This window comes from Chionomys nivalis, chromosome 12, assembly GCF_950005125.1.
Source record: "Chionomys nivalis chromosome 12, mChiNiv1.1, whole genome shotgun sequence".
Lineage (NCBI taxonomy): Eukaryota > Metazoa > Chordata > Mammalia > Rodentia > Cricetidae > Chionomys > Chionomys nivalis.
The window spans coordinates 58187640-58204601 of NC_080097.1; the positions used below are offsets into that span (position 1 = coordinate 58187640).

The window sequence follows — 16962 nt, forward strand, 5'->3', positions numbered from 1 at the left end:
AAATTTTTTTCTGAAAAAATCAAAATTAATTCATTACAATGCTAGAAAAATATAACGTATAAAATTATTAGACATACAGTATAATTTTTGAGATGAATCTAGATTATTCTAGAGTAAATACTCCTTTGTAAGACATTTCTTCATGTGGAATTCATTCGTTTTCTTTATATTTCAAATCAAAGAAGACTTAAATTTAATAAGCATAATACCTAAAGGTAAACACCCACCCATAAACAATTGAAATGATCCTAAATGATCTCTCTCAGACAGATGGAGAGCAGCATCCTTACCAGTATAAGCATCAATTAACTGTGTCACAAAATAGCTTCTGTGGTTCTTCTTTGACTGTGGGATAATGACACTTGAGAAAAATTCTAGAGTCTGGATGGTGGCACACAACATTAATCCCAGCACATGGGTAAAGGCAGGTGGATCCCTGTGATTCCCAAGACAGCCAGAACTACGTAACAATGAGACTGCGTCTCACAAAACAATTTCAAAATGGAAAAAAAATCCATGAGCCTATACACATTTTTGTTCTTCAGGGAAACAAGGAATCTTGTTCAGCTTTTTAGTTACAATTGTTCATTTTATGGTGCAAATTGCTACCACTGGGACTAGATGTATGGCTTCTGTCTTTTGTATCAGGGTATAACCTAACAGAAAAAAAGAGAAGAAGGGCAAAGAATTTTACCTAACAGCTCAAGGGAGTGCAACAGGCTTCCTCTCCTCATCCCCGTTGAGGGAAGAATATCCTTAGTTCCATCTGGGTTCCCAGCCTTATATGCAGCTTAAAGGATGCTCATGAAAGCAGGCATCATCTCCCCTGAAATGAATTATTGGAAAGATCCCTCCCTTGGTAGTAATAACCCCGAGCTCCACCTCAGGTGAGAGATCAGCAGAGAAGCAGCTGTGAGACTGGAGCAGCAAATTCCATGGGCTTCCTTCTGACATAGGATCATTGTATGTGTCTACATACGTAAACAATAAACTCACTGAATACTTCCCTAGACACTTGCAGCTTGCTTTTAGAAATAAACATTTGAGTTGGGCAGTGATGGTGCACCCCTTTAATCCCAGCACTTGATACCAGAGACACGCAGATCTCTGTAATTTCAAGCCTAGCCTTGTCTACAGAATGAATTTCAGGTTAGGCTCAAAGTCAACACACAGGAAAACCCTGTCTCACAAAACCAAAATAAACATGGGAAAACAAAAATGAAAAAAAAAACCTTCATTTATTTTTTGTCTTGATTAAAGTCAGAGAAACTTAATGTGCTTTCATAGCATTCCCCACAACTCAGGAAGTTCATTTGAGAAACCAACTACTGGACTGGGATTGCGGCTCAGTAGGAAAGCCTATGCTTATTATGCAGGAGGCCTCAGTCAGTTCTCACCACCACAAATGCCATGAACAGCAAACTTCATAATAAAGTGACACAACGCTGTCTCCATTACAATAATATTGACTCTCTTCATCTTACCTCTTGAGGGAGGAGGGTTTTGGATTCACTACCTAGAGTGGTTGCCACTGGCAACTTAGGTATAAAAGACACTGTGGTGACAGTTGCTGGAAGTAAACACTACGTGGTGTTCCTGCCACTGCCACAAAGTCTCTCCAGACTCAGTGGAGAAGCAGACAATTCTTTGAAATACAGAATGATGTCGTTTTCTACACTCTGCTTTTTGTTCCAATATTTATTCCTGAATCATGTTTTGCAGCATGGAAATGATATTCACCCTTACCATGTTCTATAAGAAAAACTAAAGAGAAAAGTACTGAAGTTAGGGATAATGGGTAGGGTGCTTGCCTAGAATGCTCCCAAAGCCTTGTGCTCAATGTCTAGCACTTGAGAAAATCAAACCAAAACAAAAAAGAAGGAATGAAGAGAAGGAAGGAAGGAAGGAAGGAAGGAAGGAAGGAAGGAAGGAAGGAATGAAGAGAAGGAAGGAAGGAAGGAAGGAAGGAAGGAAGGGAAAAAGAAAACATGTCAGGATTGATAAGTCTTCATAAATTCATTACAGAACGAAGCTTTCATCCTAAAATAGGAGATTTCTAAAGAAAACAATTATACAGTAGGACAAAACTGTACAAATTGAGAAATTGCACACACATTAAAGAGGTCAGAAGATTTTAATTATATCATAAGGTAGGAAATTATTTAATGAAAGTTATTGATTACTGAGGTTGGTTTGTGACATAATTACATTCTAGTGATACCTACCTGTGTATTGTTATGCAGTACAAAATACAAGGCTCTTGTCATAAAACTCAAGGAGAATATGCATTTCTAATAATCCTATTTGCTGCAATGGGACTATGGAGGATATGTGTGCGTAAAGTTGATTTCTCCTTTATTCAAAGGGAGTACAGATATCAGCATTAATATAAAATAAGCAATGTTTTGACAATAATCTTCACAGTTGAAAGTTCTTTGAAATAATTTCTTAATTAATTCTGACTTTTCAGAATATTTGAAAACCACAGAACTGCATTTATACTGGATTTCCTTAACTCCTTTTTGGGGATCTAAAATCTTCGCTCTTCCTTATTTTCTTTAGGGAAGGTAGGAGCAGTTGGAGTCGTTCTTACCTTGGTTGAAGATGGCATACTTTTTCATTGATTGTTCTGATTCTACTGCAGCTGCTCCTCCACTGTGACATATGTTTAAAAGTGATCATCATTTAATTATTCATAGAAAAACACTTAGCATGTTTTCTAAATTCTTTATTTTTGAGTCCCTAATATATCTTACATTAGATATTTACAAATAATTTCTTGAAACAGGATTTCATTATGCAGTCCAGCTGACCTTAAACCCACTATATGCATCATGTTGGTCTTGAAATGAAAGAGATCTCTGTGCCTCCTGTTTTCCAAGTTCTGGGATTAAAGGCATGGGCATCAAGACCCAGCCTAAGAACTCTAAACTAATTCTTCAACAGTTGGTGATGATTAATGACTGCTGTCCTTCCCACCTTCCCTCATAAGAAGAAACAGAGAAAATTTAGCTCTTGATTAGCGCTCTCTCTCTCTCTCTCTCTCTCTCTCTCTCTCTCTTTCTCTCTCTCTCTCGCACGCACACACGAATGATAGCAGTGCTCAGAAACCATGACAGTTGTGGTACCTTCAAATTGTTTTAACAGTTCTTTCATGTGTGAATGCTGAAACCACTGCCTGGCTGTTTCTTTGTTCATAAGCCTTTTTGTGTAATCCTGAGTCTCTGTAACTCACGACCAGCTTCAAAACTCAAGGAAAGCAACACTCCTTTGTCAGTTATATTCTTCCCAGGTCGGAGCTAAGAATGCTGCACTTCAGGGCCTATTGCCAGGATACTCTGGACCAGCAGCTTTATTTTCCTAGTTTCTGCTTTGGCTGTCATCACGGTCTTGGAACTTGTCATGGGGACTTTTCACCTGCGGTGTGAACCTTGTCCAAAATAGCACTGCTACTGAAGTGATCTCCAGAAAACTAAGAAAACCTTCAACATTGACCACTATTTCCAATGTCTTTTGAGCAGATAATGATCCCCAATCTTATTAGATCAACAATCTAAATTTACTTTTTCATCTTCATATTTGATATGTGTTCCTGTTCACATCTGTGTATGCATTTGTGTCTGTTGATCCTAGTGCATGTTTTTTAGGTCAGAGGACATCCTTGACTGTCAGTCCTTGCCTCCTAACTTAGTTTTGAGGCAGAGTTTCTTGTTAACAGCTGTAAAAAGCAAGACTATCTAAAGTATAACTTTCCAGACAGTCTCCTGTCTCCATCTCCCAAGTCCCTCAAGGTTCCCTGAGATAAAGATGCACACAGCACACGAGGCCCTTTCTATGTGCTGAGGAGTTGAACTCTGAAATCTTGGGTTTGTGTGATAAGTACTTTATTTCTGAGACATGTTCCTAGTCATGAATTCCTAAAACTGTGCTATTCCATGTCAAAGTCACAAGCACACTTTATTTGCTTCAAAAGTACCAGCTACAAATTTCTGTCTATCGTGTATTAAAGGAAGAATAAATGACCTCAAATGTCTCTTCTTAGAGGGAAACACAGGCCCTCTAGCTGGATTAGAGGTTTAATTGAAAGTGCTCTGTACTCAGAAGCCTTAGTTCCATAATTAATAGCAATACACTTATAGCCACCTCTTTAATTTAGACTCAAAGTCTTCTTTTTAAAATTGAGGGTTTCAGAGCCAGATAGATGGCTCAGTGGGTAAACATAATGGTCATAGTAGCCCAGAATTTGAATACCTGGAATTTAACAAAAAGTCTGACACTGTCAACAAAAAGTCTGACACTTTTATAGTACAAAGGAAGTGGAGGTAGTAAGATTCCAAAGAGGCTTCCCAGCCTGCTTACCTGGAGTAAGTGGATAAGTGCCAAATAAAAATAGAAAAAATGCCTCAAATAAGATGGAAGGCAAAGCCATCACACAGTGTTGTACTGTGTCTTCGTTGGGAATATCAGTGCATGCGTGTCCTCTGACACAAAAACAAGTACATGAAGATGAGGGATGCTAAACCATGTTAGAATATATGGTATGTACAAAGTGTATTTTCAATAAAAAATACACAACACACAGGCTTTACTTTTTAATTCATCTGACTTTAAACTTGCATGTATGAACAAAAAAGGTAATCATTTGATTTTTAATGCTGAAATCGTCTTAAATATCAAGTGTCCTATTTAGAGCTGCTATTTCTGTGATAGAACACCATGATCAAAATGAACCTGGGGACCAAAGGATTCATTTGGCTTATATGTCTACATCATAGTCCATCATTAAAGGAAGACAGGTCAGGAACTCAAACAGGGAAGGAAGCTGGAGGCAGGAGCTTACAGAGGTCATGGATGGGAGTTGCTTACTGGCTTGCTCATTCTGCTTTCTTATAGAACTCAGGGCCATGAGCCCTGGAACAGCGCCTCCCATGATGTGTTGGGCCCTTACCCATCAATCACTAATTAAGAAAATGCCTTACAACCAGATCTCATGGAGGCATTTTCTCAATGGAGTCTTAGTTCTTTGTACTCATTTTGGACAAGTGTCCCTATCCAGATTAACTGTTTCAGGAGTTTGGGTGTACAGATTCATATCTGACTAACACAGTGTCAAGATATTTCAGACAGGACAGGGGAAAAACAATAGCATCTGGTAATATCATCTAATTAATGGACACCCTAAACTATTTGCTTATTCAAATTCACTTAAAGCAGAGTGAGTGATCAAAGAGACAACATGATTTGAAAAAAAATATTTAAGTTGAACATATATAAGAAGAAAATATATAAGGAACAGGCTAAAAATGATAAAATTATACATTTCAGTGTTGATAATAAAGTTGACACTTTTCAAAGTAAACAACATTAATGTGAAGTTGCCTGAACAAGTAGAAAATTGCCAATCAAATCAGATTAGAAATGATAACTTGTTTTTAAATGGGAAGCTGAGCCCTGGCACACACTGTTCCTTTGTTTATGTTGGAACAGTCTCTTTTCCAGCTCACACTCGCTGTGAGCTAGTCTTACTCAATATATGCTTATGAGTTGAAGCCATTTTCCCTCTAGCATTTTAATGTTCATTACTTAAGCAATGACACCCTCAAGAACAGCACTAAGATTGTAAGAAAGAAACGGTACCTATTTGGTGTAAGCTCCGAAGGTGCATCTGCACCGTTCTCAATTAAAAACTCCGCCATTTTAAGTTGATTTTCAAATAAAGCGAGTTTATAGGGTGTCAACCCATACTGGAAAGGAAAAATTTCATTTTATAAATTGACATGCTTCTCAGATGAAAAATGTATCACAGATTTTGAAAACAAAATGAGTCACAAAAGGATAGATTTTCCTTCAGCCCTTGCTGCAGATTCACACACACAGGGCTTCCCTTTCCTTTGAAACATCTTTCCCTGTCCAACAATGCCTGTGAACACCACTATTTCCAGAACTTCCCACAAACGCTTGCTAGTTCCAAGTTTCTTAGCTCCATGGAGATGTGCCTCCATTGCCCCAATCCTAAAACGTAGAGATAGATTTGGTATGCCTCTGTTGAATGAGTGAACTCAAGTGGCATCTCTGGAGCAGTTTCTCAACCTGTTTTTCAAAACTATTTTCCCTAACCTAAAAATTTTCTCCCAAACCAAACATCGTTTCCTGTTGTAGTGGTCCAAAAGATGCTGGAGGAAGACCTCAGACTCAAATGGTATGTAAAAACAAAGAGTGCTTATTCTTCAGAAACAGCCCGCATGCAACAGTCCATCACCCATATAAAGTGATAATGAGGACCACGGACAAAGACATACAGGCCCTTTTAAAGTGGATGTGGGGAATTCTATCTTTTTAATCCTTTAAATATTTTTTCAATAATTGGGCATTCAGGGAGCAGTTACACGAGGGGCATGTTGATTGGACAGAATAAGTAACAGTTTCATCCATTGTGGGATTTTTCTGTCACATATAGTCAGTAGCGGCCAGATCCTGCAACTCTGGTCTCCTGGCCTTATAAGGCCAGGTTTGGAACTGTTTAGCCAATTGGCTAAACTTGACTGGGGAACGTCCTGGATTCAGGCTTAGGTCATTGATTACAATGGAGTTGCTCCTTGTCTAAGATAGAGTCACATTTTGGCCCCTTTGTTATGTACATATAAAATCTGAAAAAGTTAAGTAAAAATGTCTTCTCAGCATGTTTTCTTCAATGATCAATTTTCCACATTTACCTGTGTGCCTGTGACCTTCCCACTCTAGCCTCATCTCTGAGGGACAAGTCACATCAGTAACTTCTTAATTGCAACAGATTTCTGTTTTTTCTACAGACATTTATCTTTAAATTATTTTTCTATTGTTTGTGTGTATGTGAAGTATGTGTGGGCCCAAGTCCTTTACTTGTTGAATTTTAAAGTAAAGCCCAAGTCTGAAACAAAATGTGCTGTGCAGAGTTCCTTTAAGTTACCTACAAACTATGAAAAACAGATTTGGAAAAAATGCTTTACTCTGAACAGATTCAGTGAGACTGCTTGAGCTTCAGAAGGTGGAAAGTGATCTGAGTGTCATTGCTGGAAGTACATTGTGAATGAAGTTGAATGATTCTTACCTCTGTTTCGGTGTCAATATCTACATTATACTCCAGCAGTTTGCTGACAACTGTTATGTTCCCTCTGCAAATGGCGTGGTGGAGGGCAGCATCGCCATTGGCATCTATAATGTGGGGATCAGCACCGTGCATGAGTAGTATAGAGATGCACTCTATGTTGTCCCGTTGGGTGGCCTGTGGGTATTGGATAAAGAGAGAGACACTGAAATCAAGAACTTGAATAAGCATTCCAACAATTCCATTGAATAGTTACCCTTGGATCAGACCAATTGTTTAGGTCATGCATATTATCCCTCTCTTTTTGAGACAAGGTCCTCAAGTAACCAGACTTTCCTAAATTCATAACCTCCCCACCAAAGTTTTCCAAGTGGTAGAGTTTCATAGGTGTGCCAGCACACCTAGATATTAAAGCATTTCACCAGCACTGTTTGGCCATTTTTGTAGTGGGGGAGGTTGCTTGTTCATTTGCTTGTTTTGATAACTTGACACAGGTTGAAGACACCTGGAAAGAAAGAATCTCACTTGAAGAATTGCCTCCACCAGACTGGACTCTGGGAAGCCTGTATAGTACTTTCTTAATTGAGGTTGATATGGGAGGGCACAGCTTCCTAGGGGTGGTGGCATGACTGGGAAGGTTGTCCTGTGTAGTATAAGATATCTGAGCAAGCCTTGGAAAAAGCCACGGAAAAGCATCATTCCCCCATGACCTCTGTTTCATTTCCTCCCTCAGGTCCTGATTGAACTCCTGACCTGGTTTCCCTTCATGACGGACTGTGATGTGGAATTGTAAGCCAAATAAACCTTTCCTTTCCTGAGATGGTTTTGGCCAGTGTTTCATCACAGCAACAAAAACCAAACAAGGATGATTTCTAATCCACTTTATACCAAAAGTGTTTTGCGATAGCTACCTTAATTAAGGGTGTGCAGCCTTCATCATCCTTCATATTAATATCGGTACAGTCGTTGGACGATAGCAATGTCACTACATTAGGATGATTATGGGCAGAGGCGTAGTGCAGTGCACTCCTACAAATTGAGAGGACATTTTAGGAAATTACAGATTATTATGTAAAGGCACACTCAAGTAGACACCAATGTGCATTTCCTTCTGATGTAAGAGAAGAAAGGGAAATTTTCTTATTTACTTATTTCTCTACTCAGGTGTTCACTTTCTGTGCTAGGCATATAGTGCATGGCTGTCCCATTCAAGGCGAGTGCTCTATCACAAGCTTCATCCTTCCTCAGAGCAGCCTCTCTGGATAACAGGAGAATGCCCTGTAGATTGAACTCAGATTGGATCTGAATCCTACTCTAATCACTGAGTGTTTCTAGTTACAACACAGACTTCCTATGAGCTCCACAAATCAATCTCTCCATCTGTAGAATGGGGATTCAACACTGCAGCTCTCTTACACAGTGCTGCTGTGATGCTTCAACTCACATCTTCAAGAGCACGTACAAATGCTCCCAGCACCTGACAGCTCAGTGTTTGCTGGATTCAATTACAATTTGTTCCTAATGGTAACAAACACAATATTTCAATGAAGAGAAATAGCAGAATTATACCTACTGCAGATGTGAAAGTTTTTACTCAAGTATCTTTACAATATTTTAAAACTATATTCCCTAAGCTGGCCTTGAACTAGGTAATCCTCCCAGTAGGTAAGAATGCAGGCAGTTCCACTGCACCCACCTTACTCTTTATTTCACACTTTAGCATCGCTGATGTCTGCCACTTATAATTCATGATATTTTATGACTATAATTGGCAATGTTTTTTACTTTGCTACCATACAAAATAAAAGGTCACCATGCAGTCCATTGTGCCTTACATCCAATGAAATATGACACAATCCACAGGCCCATGACACTTCTAAAGGTCACATGTATCTATGTAAATTTCAGCTCTTAAGACTATGAAATGTAAACATATTTAGAATAGCAATAACAACAAAGAAAAACCTAAAATTTCAGTCATCAATACTTTAATTTTTTTTCATATCTCAATGCCCAGAATTAATGTTTCTATATTTGCCAACAACATAGTCCTCAGTCAATAGACAGAATGTCCATGTTAATATAGACACCGGGTGGTAGCAAATGGCTCTTTGCCTTATACCTCCATGAATTAGCACCAAAACTTAGTAAATCTATACAGAAGGAGATAACCCATGGGTATCATAGATCCCTTGCTTTGATTTTCAAAAAGTTTAAAGACAAAAATTACTAGGGATTCAACTGAGCATCATTCATTGTTTTCAATATTTAAATTTATAGAACGTCAGGAAAGCTGACTGGACAGAGAAATGTAATATCTTAAGAATGAGAGGGTCTTGAGAGCTAGTAGATTTGTATGCTGTACAGTAGATATCTAAGTTACGTGCAGGGAATAAGTAGATTGGCAGAATGGATAAATACAGCTGGAAAATTCAATGTTTTAAAAGAATACACTTGAATGGATGAAGAAAGTGTGGAATATATACACATTAGAGTACTACTCTGCGGTAAAAAACAATGACTTCTCGAATTTTGCATGCAAATGGATGAAAATGGAAAATACTATCCTGAGTGAGGTAACCCAGACCCAAAGAGAGATCATGGGATGTACTCACTCATAATTGGTTTCTAGCCATGGATAGGGGGCCAGAGTCTATAATTTGTGGTCCTAAAGAAGCTAAACAAGAGGGCAAACCCAAGGAAAAACATATAGTTATCCTCCTGGCTATGGGAAATAGACAATATTGCCAGGCAAAAAATTGGAATCTTGGGGGTGGGGTGGGGTGGGATGTGGGTAAGGGGAGATGGAGAGAGAAAAGTGTGAAGGAGAGGATGAGGGGAACTTGGGGAAACGGGATGATTGGGGATATAGGAAGGTTGGATAGGGGAGCAGGGAAACTCATACCTTAGTTAAGGGAGCCACCTAAGGGTTGGCAAGAGACTTGAACTTGGAGTGGCTACCAGATGCCCAGGGCAATGTCCCCAGTTAGTTCCTTGGGCACCTGAGGATAGGGAACCTGAAATGAACCTATCCTATAGCCATACTGATGAATATCTTGCATATCACCATAGAACCTTCATCTAGTGATGGATGGAGATAGATACAGAGACCCACACTGGAGCACCGGACTGAGCTCCCAAGGTCCTAATGAGGAGCAGAAGGAGGGAGAACATGTACAACGAAGTCAGGACCACGAGGGGTGCACCCACCCACTGAGATAGTGGGGCCGATCTATTGGGAGCTCACCAAGGCCAGCTGGACTGTGACTGAAAAAGCATGGGATAAAACCGGACTCTCTGAACATGGCGGACAATGAGAGCTGACGAGAGGCCAAGGACAAGGGCACTGGGTTTTGATACTACTTCAGGTTCTGGCTTTGTGGGAGCCTAGACAGTTTGGATGTTCACCTTCCTAGATCTGGATGGAGGGGGGAGGACCTTGGACTTTCCACAGGGCAGGGAACCCTGACTGCTCCTGGGACTAGAGAGGGAGGAGAAGAGAAGTGGGGGGAGGGGGAGAGGGGCGGGAGGAGGGGGAGGGAAATGGGAGGCAGGGAGGAAGCGGAAAATTTTTTTTTCAATAAAAAAAAGAATACACTTATTAAGCAAAAATACTTTGAAACAATAATTTACTGTTCTAATATTTGTATGAAGCTGTCATTTGGAAGACTGAATAACTATAGACTAAATAACCTCACAACCATAGACATGATCAAGAAGCATGTGAGCTATGGAGAATCTACTGTTGAGGGTCATTGTTTCCTGCCTATAATCTAGCAAGAAACAGGAAACAAGGACTAGGAAAGAGGGCTGCAGTGATTGTTACAACTCAGTTGGAAAACCACTCACCCTGCAAGCCTGAGACCCCAACTTCAGAACCCCCAGCACCTTGAGAAACTGGTGCTGGAGATGTGGATACAGGAGGATCCCCAAATCTATCTTGCCAGCAAGTCTAGGTCAATCAGTATACGCCAAGACAATCAGTCAAACACAGCGGGGATTTGGGTGAGAGAATCTGTCTAAAAAGCTGAGGTGGAGGAACCACAGGGTGGTTCATCAGGTGAGGGCACCTACTGGCAGAGCCAATGGCCTATGTTCAATCCCCAGAATCCAAAACACAGCAGAACACAGCTGTCGATAGTTCTCTTCTGACCTTCACACACTTACTTGGCATGTGTGAGGCACAGGTGCACACACACATATGATTTTTTTAATGACATGAAAAGAAATTTTCAAAGAGAATGTCAACCGTTAGCCTTCATGTATGTACCAAAACACACACAACATGTATATAAGGGGCCGGGGGACAGAGTTATAGTTCAAGTTGAAAATTTCCTTATGAAATACCTCAGCAAGCATGAAACAGACATAAGATTTCTTGTTAATTCTTTGTGGGGTTTTTTGGCTTTGAGTTGGCTTTTTATGTGAAAATTTATCTTATGATACAATTTTCTGTGTTGCATATAACAGCACTAAAAACATATACATTAAAGGGCTGGAGAGATGGCTTGACATTTACAAGCTCTAGTTTTTCCTGCAGAGGACCTGGGTTTGATTCCTAGCACCCACACAGCAGATCACAACTGTCCATGACTCCAGTTCCAGGAGATCCAACACCCTCTTCCTATGCTTGTGTGGTACACTGAAAATACATGCAGCCAAAACACTGAAACCTAAAAAATTATAAGTGTACACATAAAAAGATGTATGTGGTTTTCTTAGAGAAATTCCTTTAAAGCCCTCAATAAAGTGCTCTAAAAGAGACAATGTAAAGGGATTTGTAAACTAACTGAAGTTCTTTGTTTTGCTTCTCTTAAAGAAAGCCTCGGAGATGGCCTTCCAAGGTGTGCAGGTTTCAGGTGCCTAGGAGCCTAAAGCAGGTACACACCCAGAGATCTCCATGAAAGAAGAGCCTTAAGCATGACATCTGCCCCCCACCCCCACCCCCGCAGGCTGCAGATCTGGAAGGTATGTTTCTCCCTGGTAGACCCTGACTGTCCCCAACAGTTTCTGCCCCTCCTGCCCCTCGCCCCTCCTCAGGCCCCATTACCTGCCCCTCCTGTCGCATTCGTTGACATGGTGTTCACTGGCATTGATCAATCTTTCTACCAAAGCCACATCACCCACACTGGCCGCCCTTTGGAACCGCCCCACAGGATCGTACCCAATAAGGTACAAGGGAAATCGCTGCTGTCTTGGACCCAAGCACCCATGACCCAGGCATGCTGGCCACAGGCGGGTATACCAGCGAGACCGCTGAGGGGCCCGAATGGTTAGGGCATCATATTCCATATCCTCCTGCATTTTGAGGCTCAAGGCTCCACAGGCCCTCCTGGCCCTCCTGGCCCTCCTGACAACCACGCCCCCCTTCCACCCTCTGGGACCTCCCGGCCCTCCCAGCCCTCCTGGCCCTACTGGCCCTACTGCCCCTCCCTGCCTTCCCCTTTAACCACCCGCACCCTCCCAAACCCAACAGTAAACAAACGTTCAAAATCTGGTTAAAACTCCCCACTGAACCAAATAAGCGTCCTGCTTGGACAGATCCTTGGTTCAGTGTGAGCTGAATTCTGCTTCACTCTTAGCAACACAGTTCTAGGGGCATAGTGATGCGCTATGACCTCACAATGGTACTCAGCAGCTGTGCACCAAGTGTGTGTTCTGTGCATGCCCATATCAGACTCCAGCGACAAAACATACAGTGCTCAGTACATGTAGACAAATATTGTATGTTTTCTGTTTTAAGGATGTTATGGTTCTGATATGGGAACTTCAATCTGAATACCCACAGAGGTATGGAACCTAGTAAGGGACCAGGAGGGAGGAGAGTATCTCTCAAGGAAAGGAAAAAGTTTATAGTGTTATGTAGCTATTAAGGAAAACTAGAATTGGATGGTTTAATGAAAAGGGGATGGGACAGAAAGGTAAAGGAAGGAAAATGGAGAGGGACAATCAATACTAAAGGTCCTTTGAAAAACTATATGGACATTGATTATCCTAGAATCTTCCTATACATATGTGAAAGGAACTCACAGGGAGATAAAAAACAACAGGGAGAGAAGACTTCAACTAGATATCTTGTGCCACCAAATTAAACCTCCAGTGCCAAGAACAGGTTACAGCCTTTTGAGTCATTCACCAAAGGTACCCATGGAAACCATCAAATAGCACAGGCTATTGCCAAGTCTCTTGGTTGCTCACACAAGCTGATGTTAAGGTCTTGTTTCTGGAGGTAACACTTCTGTCACTGAATATGGAGAAGTTGAGCTGGTGTCTAACTACATTATTCACCTACTAACCACAGATCACTGTCCTGGAAGGTACTCTACATGCCCCTGGAGGAGAAAAGTAGTCCTCAATACCTCTCAGCACAAACCCTTCAACCTACAACCACACCCAAATGGAAGGAAGCTCACAGATATTTATATCTAGGGGATCCAACACCCTCTTGTCTCTTTGCAGGCACCAGGCATGCACACAGTGAACATACATATATGCAGACAAAACATACATAGACATGAAATGTGATCTGTAGATATTGAGAAGTAATACATTTATGTAGTAAGTTCACTCTTTTAAAGTATATAACCCAGTAGGTATTTTTTTACTATGTTCTTAAAATTATGCAACCATCATTCTATTTACTTTTAAAATAATTTTCTCATTCGAGAAAAAAACTCTTTATTCATTAGTAGTTACTCTTCATTTCTCCAGACCCCTACCACCTATTAGTTATCAATCTAACTTTCTGTTTCAAGTGTCTCATTCTGGGTATTAAAGAGAAATCAAATCATCTAATAAAGAAGTGCCCCATTCTTCAGTCCTTTGGCTACTTTCAAATGAAAGTAATGTTTGTGATATTTATTCATGTTATGGGATGTATCCTTTCTCTACCCCTTTCCATGACTAGAAACTAGACCACTCTATTAACACACCACCCTTTGTTTACCTACTCATCAAGCAGTAGGTAATTGGGGTTTCTCCCTTTTTTCTTATATAAATGCTCAGGTGCTGGTGGCTGCACCATTTTAATCTACATTCCAGCAGTAATGCAGCAGCAGGTTCCTGTTCTCTGGTGTGTTTACACTCTCACATGTGTCCCAGCACCTGTGCATGCTAGACAAGTGCTTTCCCTGAGACTCATATCCTCAGCATGCAACATGTACTTTTCAATATTTAGACCATATTTTGCTGTCCAGCTTCAAATTCATATGTGATAGACACCACACACACACACACACACACACACACACACACACACACACTCCTCTACCAAGTGCTGGGATTCCAGAGCTGTGAAACCAGGACTGACTTATCTTTTATATTTTCACCATCTTAATGGTATCAAGTATCATCTCATTGAAATTTGATTTGTAACACTTGACAGCTGATGATGTTGAACATCTTCCAGTGTGGCAGTGGGACATTTGGAAATCTTTCCAGGTCCCATGGTATGAGGGAGAGGTTCAACCCGCGGCTGGTTAGGGACAGACAAATATGCCATGTAGATGAAGATTGAGTGCAAAGTTTTATTAAAAGGGGAGGTGTAGTGGGGAGGAAGGGATGGGAGGAAGGGACAGAGAGAAAGAGAAAGAGAGAGAGAGGGAGGAGGGAGAAGGAAAAGAGGCTGAGACCTGCTTGCCTCAGTGAGGGAAAAAGAGAAAAAGAGAGAGGGGGAAGGGAGGGAGAGCACTAGAGAGACTGAGAGTGAGCAGAGGGTCACTTAAAGGGACAGGATACCATTTGCTATACAGCCAGGCAGATGGTGTGAGGTGTTGTGTGAGGATGTGCCTGAATACTAACAAAATTTCTCTTCAGATCCATTTATTGCTCTCTGTGTCACTGGGCTGTCATTCTAGTGTTGAGTTATAAGAAATCTTAAATTCTGAAGAAAATTCCCTATAGGCCTATATATGGTTATATACAACACATAACAATAATTCAAAGAGCAGGGGATATACAATGATTTCTTCTGGACCCATGTATGAGGCAAGCTCACACTACCCCCAAGCTGCATGCACAGCCCTATGTTTTCCTTACTAGCTAGCATTTTACAAGCATTTGCTTATTTAGGGAAGGAGAGAAATATAAGAAACACTTCTGTTTTTATTTTTTAATGGAAAGAAAACATGGGAAAAGGGCCATTGAAATGGCTCAGCACCTAAAACCATATTCCATACAAGCCTGATAACCTGAATTCCATTCCTGGAATCCATGATAGGAGAATTAAACCAACTCCAAGATGGTGTCCTCTGACCTCCACATATCTACCTTGTCTTTCACACACACACACACACACACACACACGAGAGGGGGTAGCAAGGAGGATCACTGCTTATTGGCCTGTTCCCTATGGCTTTCTCAGACTGTTTTCTTTTGTGAATGAGGACCATCTGTACAGATTACTGCTACCCACAGTAAGCTGGACCTTCCTACATCAATCATTAATCATAAAAATGTCTCCAATGACTTGCCTACAGGAAAATGTGATGGAGAATTTTCCTCCTTCATCCCACATTATGTCTAGGTTTGTGTCAAACTGGCAAAAATTAACCACCACAGCAGCACCCAAGGCTCAGGTGTTACTGTAGAAGAGGGAGCAAGAAAGGGTGTAAAAGTCAGAGTTGGGGAAGAATTGCTGGAAACTGGGTCTTCAGGAGAGGACACAATGACTGCACTCAGGAATTCCATGCCTATATAATACTGGAGGAGAAAAATGCAGGTAAATTGTTAATCAACTGTTTTTTCTCCCTACCAAAATATTTATTGATAAGAATAATATTTAAGGGGGTAGCACTTGGGCAGAAGGACTGGTTGCCACCTTAAAAATCCACCAAAAAGCTACGGATGCCATAAAGAGTTTTAAATGATTGATTTCTAATTAGTGTATTTTAATAGAAACTATTAAATATGCAAACACTTCACTAATTTTTTTTCATCATTCAGAAAATACTTTTCTTTAAAATTTCTATGCTTTTCATTCCTCCTGACATAGATTGTGAATGTCAGCATACTGATCCTGAAGGAGGAGCTTACAAGGAACAAGGATGTACTCGAGCAGAACCTAGACAGAAAGGCTTTAGAAATAGGTTAGCATAAGCCAGTAGGGCAGATTGAGAGCACCACTCATAGTTGAGAATAAAATTATGTAAGTACCCTTACATTACAAAACGAGAAGAATGTAATATGCTTATGTTTGCACCCAGACTTTGTCACCATCTAGCTAAATGCTGGATAGTTCCCCACTGTTATCTAGTCAACAGCCATGTACTAGGACAAGCAGTGGACTCATGACAAGATCCACTATTCAGCAACCATACGATATAACCTCCCAAATCAGATGGACAGCGTGTCCACACTGGTTATATTCTATGTATGTGTACAGGGAACTACTGGAGCACACAGAAGGCTTATGTGTCAGACTTGGGCCAGCACTAATGGCTCTAAGGTGGAGAACAGTGAAGACAATCCAGAAAGACAGAGGCAGTACCTGCAAACAGCCAGAGGTGAGAAAGCACACATCTGGTGGGAAGCTACAGAGAAAGGAGTAGATGGGGCAGTTGGTGAGAGGTGAGGATGAATAATTGGACAACTTAATTGATAACGATGGGTCACTTTATTCATAGGCCACAGTGTCTGTTTTAGGACTGGATACAGAACCCCAGACATCATGCTGACCATGGGTAGGAGAACTAAGTCTCTCTCTCTCTCTCTCTCTCTCTCTCTCTCTCTCTCTTTCACACACACACACACACACACACGTACATACACGTGCATGCACCATAGTTTGATAAACAAATATACACACGCACCCACAGATATCTTGGCCCTGCCCTTCCTCACGCCCTGGGTAAATGGGATGAGACGATGGAAGGAGATCT

The 16962-nt window shown here is 40.9% G+C and overlaps 1 protein-coding gene across 2 annotated transcripts; it reads right to left on the bottom strand.

The window, feature by feature from the left end:
* Positions 1 to 2181: 2181 nt before the first annotated feature.
* On the bottom strand, positions 2182 to 16662 carry LOC130885149 (ankyrin repeat domain-containing protein 7-like). 2 transcript variants are annotated; one of them, XM_057786572.1, is made up of 5 exons: positions 16572 to 16662; positions 7996 to 8113; positions 7088 to 7261; positions 5638 to 5744; positions 2182 to 2655 (listed from the first exon to the last, which is right to left on the bottom strand). In XM_057786572.1, the coding sequence occupies exons 1-5, from the start codon at positions 16601 to 16603 to the stop codon at positions 2559 to 2561; spliced, it is 528 nt and encodes a 175-aa protein (XP_057642555.1). In that variant the 5' UTR covers positions 16604 to 16662; the 3' UTR covers positions 2182 to 2558. The 2 variants fall into 2 exon arrangements, with proteins under 2 accessions (XP_057642555.1, XP_057642554.1); XM_057786571.1 differs by lacking the exon at positions 16572 to 16662 and adding an exon at positions 12135 to 12388.
* Positions 16663 to 16962: the final 300 nt, after the last annotated feature.